Here is a 13,070-nt window from a genome sequence, read left to right on the forward strand (position 1 = left end):
CTACAGCTTTCCTTCTCACCACCACAAAGAGCATGGAAAACTTGGCTCTGTCCACACAACAAACCACACTCTTGGGTTTCCCAGAAAAGGAGGAATAGGTGCTGGGTGCACAGTGGATGCCTGAAGTGTTTGAAGAGAATCAGATGCAGCCCCCAAAATCTCTATCTCACTGCAGTGGCAAGCAAGGAGAGAGCAGTAAATTCCTCCCAGCCCGAGGAGAAAAGGTGCCTTTTGGTGGATGACACAAATTTGGGAGCAATTCATAATTAAATACGAGAGCAATGTGGCGGGGAAAAGGGCAAATTAGATAGCCTACCTTTGAATTGTGGCTAGCTGTAGTCAACAAATTCCAGTGACTGCTACAGCAAAAAGTGAATTCACTTTAGTTGATACTTGACCTGAAGTGTGTCCTGCAGAGGCACAGGACTGCAGACTGGCACCTGCAAAGCAATGGCATAACTGGACTGATCTCCCCTGACAGCTCCCCTCTCATTCACTTTCTCATGGCATTTGTAGCACCATTCTGTGATCTCCTTGGGGCCACTGATCCTATGGACAGCTGAAGTCCATGGAATTAGGCCGGTTTAACCGGTGGAGCAGCACATTTTCTCCTGAGAGTGCTCATGTCAGCAGAAGTCTGGGGGGAGCAATGCAGGGACTAGTGCTCTCTTTGCAAGCAGAGACCCTGTATAGGTTTTGGGGCTGCTTGTTGTAGGGAACTTTTACTCCTTGAACCTAGCCTAGGGGTAATTTGCCATGTTTCCCAAGACAACACTCCAGTGGGCTCAACCATGCCCAGGGCATCCCAGAACACTTCATGCCTGCTTGCATGTTTGGAGTTCACTGGTGACAGTGCAAATCTGCCCATGGGAGCTTGCACCCAGGACAGTCCTGACCTCTTCTCACCCCTGTTACCCATAGCCTGTGGCACCACTGATAACCAAGGCAGTTTTCCATTATGAACACATAACATGCAATTTAAATAGAGAACAAGAAAAAACATGAAAAAAAAACCAAACAAAAAAAAAAAAAAAAAAAAAAACCAAAAAAAAACCCTCAACAAACCCACTCTGCTATTTTACTCTCTCTCCTCCCCACCCTAAACATTCCAGCCTTCCCTGCCACTAGAGAGGGGAGTTATTTATTGATATTATGCAAGTACTGAAATATTTTTATTTTTCTTCTCTGCTGTCCATTTTCCCCGCTCTCTCCCTCTCTTCTCCGGGGGTTGCAAAGGTAGTTCAAACCCCTCCAGTCATCTCGGCTTATCAGCCACAGGAGATACATTCCTCTGGGCTGCTCCCTTTATAAGTCACTGCTGGCCGGGCGCCCGCCCGCCGCTCCGCAGCCTCCGCGCCGGCAGCGCTGCCCGCTCCGCGCTGCCCCGCCATGCCCTAGCCCGGGCCCGCTCACCCGCCCGCCGGGGGCCGCGCAGCAGCTCGGGGAGGGTCGGCAGCGATGGCACCCCCGCCCCCGCGCCCCGCCCGCCCCTGAGGGCGGCTGCTGCCGCCGGGATGTTCAGCTGGCATCGGAGCTTCACCCTGGGAGCGCCCTGGAGGAGAGGTGAGTCGGCCGCCCCGCCGGGGCCAGCCGGCGGCTGCCAACACCTCCCCAAACCCGCACCCCCGCCACCCCCTTCCTTCCCCTCGGTGGCCCCGCAGACGATACTTAGGACAAGCCCATCCCGGCCCGCCCTGCTCCCGGGCCCCGCCGGACGGGCAGCGCGCCGCTGCCGGCCCGGCCCCATGCTGCGCTCGCTGCTCTCCGGTTGCCTCTGTCCCCTCGCAGGTAAGGCTGCCCGAGGCGCGGCCCCCCTCAGCCTCCGGTCCGCCTGCCCCTGCCCCGGGGCCGGCGGGGACGAAGATCGCGCTTAAGGAACCGGCTTCTTTTCCTCATAAAACGGGCTTATTTCGCCTTGGTAAGCGTGGCAAAGCTCCGAAGAGAGGAGCAGGGCAGGCGGGAGCACTGTGGCTGCGAGCGGTCCGCGCTGCCGAGGGAGCGGCACCCACCGGAGCGGCTGCTGCCGGACCTCCGTGAGGCGGGTGGGCTGCCCTCCGCCCGTCACTGCAGGGCCACGGACATCGGCTCGCTTCCTAGGCTAGCGTATCGCCATCCAACACGGCTTGTCGCGGGTTCGAAGTGTTGTACTTTCTCCCGCCTGTGCAGGTGAGGTGACCCTGGCAAGAAAGGCAGCTATAGTCCTTCAGCTGATCACCTGTAACTTTTTAAGCCTGTTGTGCAAACAAATTATGTGGTCTCAGTATGCCTTTTCCAGGCATAATGGGGCCCCTATATTTTATGCCTTAGCCAGAGTTGCAGGCGTCGAGATCACAAGCCCCATGTAGCAGAATTCTCTTGGCATCCCTGTTCACCCCTCAGCTTGGCTTGTAGCAGCTGTAAACAAGATCGGCAAGTTCTGTGTCATTGGCAAGGCTGCACTGGGCTGGCTTGCTTGGCACGGAGGTGGCTACAGAGTTTGTCAGAGCGTAAATGGAGTGTGCAGTGCAACAGCAGGACGGTAAAAATGTTGCAAACCCATGTGTTTGGAGTGGTGATACCTCCTGAGGTCCTGACTTTCCATCCTTATGCCAAACTCATGTTTCCTTGGAGTGCTGCAGCAATGGAGCACTCCCATGGAGTCATCACAGCTGACACATTCTTGGGCATCCACTCAGGTACTGTCTGCTTGGATTGTGCTTCCCAGCTGTCCCGGTGTGGGGCAGCTACTTAGAGCTCCGTGTGAGCTGGAGCCTCTGTGAGGTGCCCCAGCAGGTAAGCGTTAAGTGCTGCTGCCAGCAAGGCTGCTGAAGCAGGTTATTCTGCCTGGATTCAGTCTGGAAACTGCTACCCAATGACACAAAGGGCTCTAGAGCACTGCTGCTGTGAGAACATGCCAGCATCTCTGTAAGATGGGGAGGGTGTTTGAGGAGTGTTTCACAGTATGGTGGGAACTGCTCCTTTTTGCCCTGGTTGTAATTTGACCATGAACTTGTTTCCTCCAAGATATATAGTGCAAACCTGATGGCAGGGTTAGGAGATGAAAGGAAGCTTGCTCTTCCACATGGAAGTGTCCCTCACCACGCAGACACAGTAATATTGTTAACAGGGTAGGTGAAAGCTTTGGTGTGGGAACAGAGTTTCCTACAGAGCACTGAGGGATCAAAAAGAGGTTCAGCTAGAATTTATCCAAATAAGAAACAGCAACATCACTCTCTAATCACTTCAGCTAGGAAAAAGACACCAAATATTATGTGTGTCCAGATTTGGATGCCATCTGTATTCAGAAACAGCATTCTTGGCTCTTGCTCTCACTGCAACTATAAAAGATTTCAGACATGCCAGAGTATGGTTACGCCTGTCCAGTGCTACCTTGTTTGAGCAGAAGCAGCTCGCCAGGGTTTTATCAAGGGACAGCAATGACTGCTCATGAAGAATGGCTTAACAGCGACCTTTCTAATACCATTCTCGAGTTCCTTTGGCTTCATTTGAAGCACTGGTGTCTAAATGGCCTTGGTCTTTGGGGCTATTGAACAGTTGTTTATCCAAGCTTATTATAGGCAATAAAACCTGAATAACTACATACCTGTCATCCCTGGGGGGCACGTTCCATGCTTGCAAAGGGCCTCCAGGCTCCTAGTTAATTTCTGGCTGAATAATCCATGAGCCAGCCTGCAGATCAGATGTACAAGGAAAAGATCTAAATTAGACAATTTTGCCAATGTGTGATATATTTGTTTCTATTGTTTTAATTTTCTGCTCAGGCATATCACTGAGTTGTGTGCTAAATAATCTTTTGCTGTTATACAGGGCTGCTCATCAAAGCACTGTTTCCTTTATTTAAGGTTTTGAACCTTTCTCTTGGAGGAACACGTGGGAATTTCCAAGGACAAGGATTTGCAGGTCTTTAGTGGCAGCTGTCATCTCCCTGACAAAAAATTCACAAATAAGACCCATAGGTGATTATGGGGGCTGAACTTCTTACCTCCCCCAGCCCTCAGGACTGGTTACATTGCAGAGTAGGGAGTACTTGGGCACTAATCCTTGTGCACCAAAATTATCCCTGGCCAGGTTTTCCCCCCGGGTCATAGATACAAAGAAATAAGTTGCAGTGTAAATGCAGAAACGAGTGGGAACAGTGCTTTAGCTGGTGCAATGAACAGGGTCAGGTGTTGATCTAAAAACTGGTGACTGCCAGCCTACACAAGTAACTGATAAACCAGGTGGTCTGAGGGGACCTGCTGAGCCCCGGGACTTTCTGCCAGAGGTCACTAATCTATCAGACCTGTCGTTTGGTTTCAAAAACTTCACAGGTCACTAGGAATGAATAGGAGCAAGCTGTAAAAGTGTCAAGTGGCCTCTCTACTTGGAAATCCATTTCCTCTTTAGTTCACCCAACTATATCACTCAGTAAACAATCAATCAAGCTCCCTCTCATTCCTCCTCAAATGCTTGAAAAGAGCTGTAATTAGCTCCTCTTTTCTAAAACATAGATACTAAAGCAATGAATGTCTCCTCAGAGAGTCTCAGTCAGAGTCCTTGAACCCTGTTATCTTTCTCTCGGCATCTACTTTATATGGATTTATCATTACCAGCTGCACCTGTGGGGACCTATGACATTTCTGGTCACTTTTTATTACCAAACTACGATCCTAAGGAACTTCACACACTTAACTAACATTGAGACTAGAGACCACCTTGGAGCCAAAGGATCTAAGTACTTTGTGCTTTTTGTTCAAGGACTATCTAAAATCTCAGCTTTGTCATAACTATTCCTATGCATTCAACATTTTGAGCAAATCAAATTGTATATGTATGCTCATGAAATCCACGTGCATTTCACTTCTCCAGCTGGATAAATTAAAGTTTAGAGAATCGGATCTATTGTGCAAATACTGTTACGACATGGCAGCATGTTCCCCTGCAAATGTGATTTTTTCAGACACAACTCCAGTAAAAAAACCCCAAAACAACAAGCAAACCAAATAAAATAAAACAACAAAAAACCCGATCTTTCTTCTGACAGTGATTTTCATGCCTTCACAAGTTTCAGCTGTTGTAGGTAGAAGTTGTAACTGGTGCACTGAAGACAACAGACCCTGTGATAAGCTTTCTGTATAATTTTTTCAGTTTGTGATTATCCTAATTATTTAGGAGAAGCTTTGCTCAGATTGGGCAGCCCAAGATCTGGCAGCACACTCAGCATGCTTCTTGAAAATATTGGGGAAGGCAGATAGTGTGCAGACTTTTGGTGACAAGTAGCACCTCTGCCATTGCCAGGACTATGATCAACAGTCCAGTAAAGCGCCAGGTAGGGATCAGGAGATCCACACCCTGTGGAAATCCATGGCAAAGCTGTGTGGAGGTAGATTTGGCTCACGGAGGGTCAGATGGTGGTGGTTACTGATTTTTTGGGGTGGGGACTTTGTTTGTTGGGTTGGTTTGGGGTTTTTGGAAGCGTAAGAGTAATTCAATTCTCATGAGCACTGAGGTCCTGTCCGTGCAGGCCTGCCTGAGCCCACAGGGCTGTGCTGGGGACAGCTCTTCCCCAGCCCGGGAGGTGACAAGGCTGCCGCGGGCCCTGCGTGGGGGCTGCTGAGGAGGTACCAGCACGGCCCCAGCGCCTGACCCCACCCTTCAGCACACATCGGGGAAAAGTCATCAGCAAAAAATGCCTATTGTTTCAGAAAGGAAGTGACCCCTTCTCTCTTAAATGCTGGGAAATTGAGACCTCATCATTGGTGAGGAAAAAAACCCACCTCTTCGAAATGAAAGGGAAATACCACCTGAGCCGTCCTGCCAGCGGTGCTAGAGAATGTGGCACAGTGACAAAACTAAGGGAGTCTTTTTGTACGGGAAGGAAGGAAAATGAGGGAATGCAAGGACTGAATGGGAGAGGCAGCCTTTCATTTCTAGGTCATGAGTCTGACTCCAGTGCACTAGTCACTGCTATCTAGTGATTCTTCAAAAGGCGACAATCATCTCTTAGTCTGTTACTTGGAGGCCACAGCCCCATCGCAGAACCAGTCCTGCATGGCAGGGTTTCATCCTTGGTGCAGATGGAGCCAGAGAGGAATTGCTAGGCAGGCTGTGTCCTCTATAGGATGCTGAAAAACCTTTTCTAGCAGTTTGCATGTGCACCTTCCTCCTGTACTCAGGGCTAAGCAGAATGTTAGGAGTGCTGTGGTTTGACTTTGGTCTTCCTTTGCAGGGCAGCTGTGCAAAGTCCCTGCTACTCCAACAGCCCAAGTCGTTGGTGATACCCTTAAGTTTGGTGGCACAGTAAAATTGGAAAGTACTGGCCTTATGAACTGCAGTGTGTAGGATGCTCCATATCTTGTGGCATGTGTGGCACACAGTAGCAGGGAGAGGAAGAGATTCTCTGAGTATCTCTGGGCTGTTCATCCTGTACAAGCCTGCCAGCACCACCCACTGTGGATGGGTTCACTGTGCACATGGACCTTGCAGCAGTTCTAGAGACAAGCAGAAGGCTGCCATGGCTCTACCTCTGCTATCCTTTGTAAGACAGTGGTGGATGGAGACAAGCAAAGCTTTGGCTCCAGTTGTGCCATGTTTAACAGAGATTCTCCCCATGACAAGTAGCCTAAAAATCAGGATGAGCATTTTGAGACAACAGGTGGGCAGAGACTGGGAAGGAAGAGAGCAGCAAAGGGCAGTGCTGGCACGGTATGGCTCTCTACTGCCAGTAGAAGCACTCATTCCACTGTCACCCTGGCCTCTTCCTGTCCACTAGTGCTTCCATTAGTTGCATACATCAGAAAACCATGTGCTATGATACTTAAGTCAATGGATCAGAGGCCATGGACCCTCTCGGGGATGTAGCAGACTTAACAGGTCTTGCACTGAAGGAATTGCCAGTGAAACACAACTTTGAGTCACAGGCATAGATGCAAGAAAGAAAAAAATCAGACATGGGTTTCAGTACTTTGGAGCATGGGGATTTGAATATAGGCTTTGGCTTGGTTTACTAGAAAGGTGGGAGCTTTTGCAAGAATTGGGCTTGAGCAGGATTGGAAATGTGAAGGAGTTTTTCCTGGGCAGTTGTTTGAGTTCATCTCGTGCATCCAACTTACTTGGGATAAAGAAATTGCTTAAAAGTAATTTTATATTGATGTATCTGCCCTCCTTCTCGTGGTCAGGGATCTCTGTACTAATACACTAGGCTGAGTCCTGGCAGCTGCTAGTTATTGTGCAACTGGAAAAATAACTTAGACTTAAAAGTCCCAAGAAAGTGAAGCCTTGGGACAGGAGATGGTTATTTACCTTTGAAAGATTTAAGTTTCTCTATTAGGCTATGCTAATTGCAACATAGAAATATCCTAAAAAGCAATTCAAACATGATGCAGAGCAAAGTTCTAGAGACCTAGGTGGGACACATCTGCTCCTTCCACTCCCTACCAGTTACCCTCAGGTATTAGCTAGTTCATTGTCACAATCTCCCTGTGAGTTGGGAAGCCGTCTGATTCTCCAGCTTTACAGGCACAGGAAACCCAGCTTCCCAAGGCTACACATGATCACTTACCACCAGTCACTGGCGTATATTTCAATCCAGGGAACGGTGTACACCTCTAGGGTGATTACAGAGCCATAAAACTCTTTGAAAGGGCTACTAGGCAAGTAGCACAAGCTACCCTGAGACAATGTTTGGCCTGGGCACACATGTTGAATATGCTTCAGGAACCTGTACTGATTCTGAAGCATGCACGTGAAACTCCACTCCTTCCCTGGCTGCCGCACCAGTGTACCAGCCAGCTTCCTAAAAACTACAGCATTTGCTATCTTACCCCCACTAGAGAGGGGTGTGGAAAACCGGTCCAGGGGACAAGAAACAAACAACAACAACAACAAAAATCTTGGCTGAATTCCCAGGAACATCAGTGTCAAACCTGGCTGGCCTCCAAATGGTAAATACATCTTACCATTGTTAATGCCACGGTTCAGCTCTCTACAGTTCTTCACACCTCCTTTCAGAAGCTGCTGTGCAGGATTTTTTGCAGCCATACCCCTGCAGCACACTCCCTCCAGTGCCAGGCAGGAGTTATCTCCCTTCCTTGCTTTACTCAGGGCCCCTGGTATTGCTGAACAAAGCACTTACAGACCAAGTCCTCAGCCAAAATTAGCTGACACAATTCTGTTAAGGGCCCTGGAAATTAGTTAATTTATAGCAGCTGAGGGTCTGGGTAGCTTTTTTTTTTTTTTTTTTTTTTTTTTTTTCCTTCTTCCCTCAATTACACAGATGAGCTTTAGTTGCACCATTCTGGTGTTTGTTAGCAAAATACTTGAAGGAGCTGAGTGTTTTTGTATGCCTCTTTCAAGATTTGTAGCAGGAACAATCTGCTTCTTAGAAGCCCCATGGTTTAGATTCTATATTCCAGTTAACAGAAAGGAAGAAACAACTGTTCTGCCAGTGAGGTGCAGCAAGAATAACTTGAGTTTCAGGTTACTGCCTTAATCATTGGAGATCTTTTTGCTGTAGCACAGATGACCTCACTGACCATGGGAATGTATTATTAAATGAATGAGGATGAGGTGCCTAAGTGTGTTGCAAAGTCCTGTTTTCCTTTGCCAGCATTCTGGTCTTGTGGTAGGGGGATGATAACATTTTGCCTCATCACAGGGCGTTGGAAGAATAAATCAGAAATGGTCTGTGGTTTGCAGGACCTGACAGTGCTGAGAGCAATGGTTTGCAGCCTAGAACAGATAAACAATTTTTGTAAAACATGTCGCTAGTGACCACAGTAAGGGGAGAGAGAGCAAAGAACTGTTGTTGGCATCAAGGCGGCCATCCCACAGACGGCCAAAGATTTCATCTTATTTTCTATTCTTTCTACTCCAGCCAAACCTTGTTCACATTGCAGCTTTTGTAGTCCTAAAAGATATGCAGTAAAGCATCTGACATCTCCTCCTGTAAGTAGCAAGACCTCATTTTAATATGCTGCTTCCTGATTTTAGACAAAGCAATATTTGTGTAGGCCAGGGTGAAACCAGTTAAGCAAGAAAAAACAGGGGCAGATTGAAAGAAGTGAGAGAATCTCCAGTCAAAGGAAAGCATGGCATGATTAATAAGAGAGAACAATCAGTCTGTGGGAAAGAACTACCGTTGCATATAGTAATTCCTGGTAAGAGTGACAGCTGTATGGTTTGTTCTTAAAAGTAACTGCAGGAATGCAACTGCTCTCCTCCTGACTCTTTTTGTTGGCCAGCTGGGGTAGTGGTGCCATCAGAAGAGCCTGTAAGCCTTGTATTTTTCATGCAGATACAACATTTTGTGTCTGGCTGCCAAGAGGTGTTTGCAGCTGAGCAGGTAGATCCTCTTGACTCCAAATCAAAGTGACTCAGTTCCACCTCCTCCTTCCAAGACCTGGCACCCAGCTCCCTCTTTGAGCTGATGTTTTGCTGTATGTGAAGCTGCAAACCTGTCCCCCTATTTCTTGTCCTCAGGTCAGGGTCCCTCATACATATCCCAAAAGTGAGAGTAACAACAGAGCCTAGTACAGGCAGCTCCTGATGAGCTTTCATGGGTAATGTCTTTTTCTTGTCCCCCATCACAGCAACATCCTGGTGTTGTATTGCTGAGGTCTGGCACTGACTGTTCTAAACATGGCTCTTTGCACTGGGAAGATGCCTGTGAATCCTGCTAAGGGAGGCAGTGAAATTCTGTATATGATAAACAATTCTTATATAAGGGGTATCAGCACTCCGTACCACAAGAAGCCTATCAGATTATTTGTCACTGACTGCCCTTTATAAAAATCCAGTGTAAAATATTAAATCAGTGGGTGTCTGTGAACAGCAAAGGGCATATTTCAGTGGTATGCCAGGAAATTCTCAAGATCAAATGAAGGGAATTCAAATAAAGTAGAAAACTATCTATGTAAGAGTTAGCTTGGACTTAACGAGTAAAAGTCTCCCTTATCTAAGTACTTTGCAGAAAGCAAGCTGGAGGAGGTAAAGATGGGTTATTTCTGAAACAGGGAGCTTCTGGGTTACCACAAAGGAGAACTGCACAGCAGAGCTCTCTCCCTGATCCACTCACTGCTGGTGGGGTGGATCCCAGGCTTTCCTGCCCACCTAGGGACATTTACTTTACTGGGGGTGAGTTTGTGAAGCTGCTGCTGGGTCTGATTCAGGCAAAAAAGAAAGAGGAGAGGGGAATGAAGTAGAAAGTAAGACATCCAGAAAAGTGTATGCTCTGTAGCCCTCTTAGGCACTCTGGGTTGAGCACTAAGGGAAAATATATCAGGGAAAGTGAAGTTTTGTTCTGCATCAATTCTTGGTTCCAAATCCACAAACATACGTATTTGGAACTGAGATTTGCAGTTTGCTAAAAGGTAGATGCAGAACTTTCACACTGGCTCTCATATCATTGTGTTCCAAGTGTTTGCGCTATGAAATATTATATTCAGAAAAACGGTAAGAAAAACCTGGGAGCAGATCTTTGACCCCTGAAGATCAGCCTTTCATCCAGAGATTGTTCTATCACATTACTGTGTAAAATAATTGTGACTTGAAAACAAGTCTTCTTTGTCTGTGTGCAAAAGCTCTTGAGCAAGGCTGTGCCCATCTCTTTTGTCTTCACAAATAAGGTAGGAGCTCACTTAAAGACATTACTTCATAACTAAAACCATAGAGGGAGTGAAAAAGATCTACAGTGCTTTTTACACTTGCTTTTCTAATCAGAACTTGATTTTTGTCACATATATGTGAGCAGAGAATACCAAAGAATTTTCAAATTGCTTGTTGCAACCAAAAATTCACTTAAGCCTGTGGGAAGAGTAATTTCATTTTACTCTTCTTTCTGCTGGTTCAGAATACATTTATTTGGAAAAAAATATTTGAGCCTTAAATTATTGTCTATCGGGCTGAAAGAACATGTACATCTCTCCATCTCTATGCAGATAATTACAAAAAAGTTGCCTGCCTACATATGTTGTTTTCTACCTATCTATTAAATCAGAATTGTGCTTTTGTGAGCTCCCCTGGAGGACTCTGAGGCTATGAAACACAAGCCTTTTGTTGTAGCAAAGCCCACAAGAAAGCTTCATATAGCTCAAGAAAAACAAATTAGGGCTGTTCCCCTCTACCACCTTGGTATAGGCAGTTTTACATTCCACATCCCTCAGGGGATGCATTAGACACTGAGTTTTGTAGCCTCCTGTGACCTTCTACTTGTTTCTTTTCAGCAGGTAAGAAGAGCCCACCTGCTGAGGACAAGGTTGTGTTAACACACATGAAGATACTGAGCAATGAAGGAATTCAAAACCCAGGGTTAATCCCAGAGGCTCCAGCTGACACAGCCTGCACAGAGGAGTCCCATCTTCCCGGTGCCAGTGTCCCACCAGACTGCCTGGGAAGTCCAGATGCCGCAGCTGCAGCAGCAGATCCAGACTGTGTGGATGGCCCGGCAAGCACTGACTACGTAGCCACCCTGCCTGACCTCAGCACCTTCGAGTCCAAGTGCCGGCTTCACAGATTCTCCAAATTCGAATCTGAGGACTCGGGGGTTGAGTTGCCAAGCGGTGCTAATTCTCCATCTACACCCACGGGCTCAGAGAAGAGCTTTGTGCTTCACAGCAGAGACTCATTTTGTGACTCGGGTGTGCTTAGCACCTCTTCTTCTCCAGAAATTGACCATCAGTCAATGAGAACATGTAAAGAACATGCCAGAAAAGTTAGCCTACAAGATCCAGAGAGCAAAAAGCAAGCTGATTACTATAGTCAGGAGGCAGATGCTGTGCAGGATCCTACAGCTTCCCTTGAAGACTTCAATGACCCTCAGGAAGAAAGTCCTGATGATCATTTTCACCAGGATGACAAGCAGTCTCCAGAAAAGGGACCTACTGCAGAGATGGACCTTTCCAGGGAAAGCACTCTTTCCACCCCAGGTCCCATAGAAGAGCCAAAGACCATTACTGACAATCTTCCAGAGAATTTTGGCAGCATGCAAGACCTTCAGATCCCTGAACACCAGCTGAAGAAATACCCCACAAGTGATAGTCTGGATGAGTACATGGATGAATGCTGTAGGCTGAGTGAGGTAAGAAACACCTGAACTAGGTCATAAATTTATGCCTGTCCAAACACCCCGGTTCATGTCCTGTTTGTCACAAATTAGACATATCTGAGTGAGTTTAGAATATCTCCCCTGAAACTTGTAAGCAGTAAAAAATGGTAATTGATTTTTAAGGTTTCTTTTCATACCAGTAAAATTCTGAAATAATTCGTAAATATCAGGTCTGGGAAAGGACAAAAAATGACTCATTGAGATCTAGTGTTTCTAAAAGCTCTAGGTGAGAAGATAGACTTGATTCTGGTCTCAAAAATGAAGGTTATGAAGTTAAGTAATCATTCTCTGATACACGGGGTGGGGGTCAGAACATAGGTTTATTTTCAAGACCAGGTTATTCCTCTCTCTGGGAATAGCTGGCTTGCTTTTGGGACACTGAAGTTTGCAAAGAACTTGTCTAAGGGTTAATTCATTTCTGTCCAGGCCTGTTGTGCCCTGTTGAGTCAATTGTCTCAAATAATGCACAAGCAGGGAGCTAATTCACAAATTCAGATTTTTGTCGGGCTGGAGCTGGAGATGCTGTTTTAACTTGCCAACGTAGCTGTGATGGACCAAACTGCAAAGACCTAATTTCAGCAGGTTGTGCCACTCCTTACTCCCTCTCTTTCCCCTTGCTGGGTACCTTGTGCCACTGGCAAGAGAATAAAAAGCCCTTCTGTGCACCTTCTCCCATAGTAGGTGCTGTTAAGAGCTCCCCCCAGTTCTTTGCCTGAAGCCTCATGCTGCTGAAGTGAGGACAGATCACTGCCTTGCCTGCACACTGCGGTGGGTTCTGGGAACCAGCAAAGCAAAGATCTCAGTGGGGAGCTGATTCTTGACAGAGAGACAGACCAAAGAGCCCCATGAGCAAAGGGAAAGAAAAAGGAGAACGGCAGACTAGGTGAAGAGGGTCACAAACACACAAAAGCATCAAATGGTGCCTAGCGGGGATTTTTTTTGGGCGGTGCTTATTGTGGTAATAGTGATGAATTGGAATTGGAGATGG

General features: G+C 47.0%; 1 protein-coding gene across 1 annotated transcript in view; it reads left to right on the forward strand.

The window, feature by feature from the left end:
• Positions 1-1,314: 1,314 nt before the first annotated feature.
• LOC121356851 overlaps positions 1,315-13,070 on the forward strand; it is a 31,220-nt gene continuing 19,464 nt past the window's right edge. Inside the window, exons 1-2 of the mRNA XM_041473692.1 lie at positions 1,315-1,563; positions 11,202-12,055. Of these exons, the coding sequence (XP_041329626.1) occupies positions 1,515-1,563; positions 11,202-12,055 (903 nt within the window). The 5' untranslated portion in view covers positions 1,315-1,514. The remainder of the gene's footprint in view (positions 1,564-11,201; positions 12,056-13,070) is intronic.

This window comes from Pyrgilauda ruficollis, unplaced genomic scaffold (genome assembly GCF_017590135.1).
Source record: "Pyrgilauda ruficollis isolate IOZ18807 unplaced genomic scaffold, ASM1759013v1 scaffold11, whole genome shotgun sequence".
In the NCBI taxonomy this organism is placed as follows: domain Eukaryota; kingdom Metazoa; phylum Chordata; class Aves; order Passeriformes; family Passeridae; genus Pyrgilauda; species Pyrgilauda ruficollis.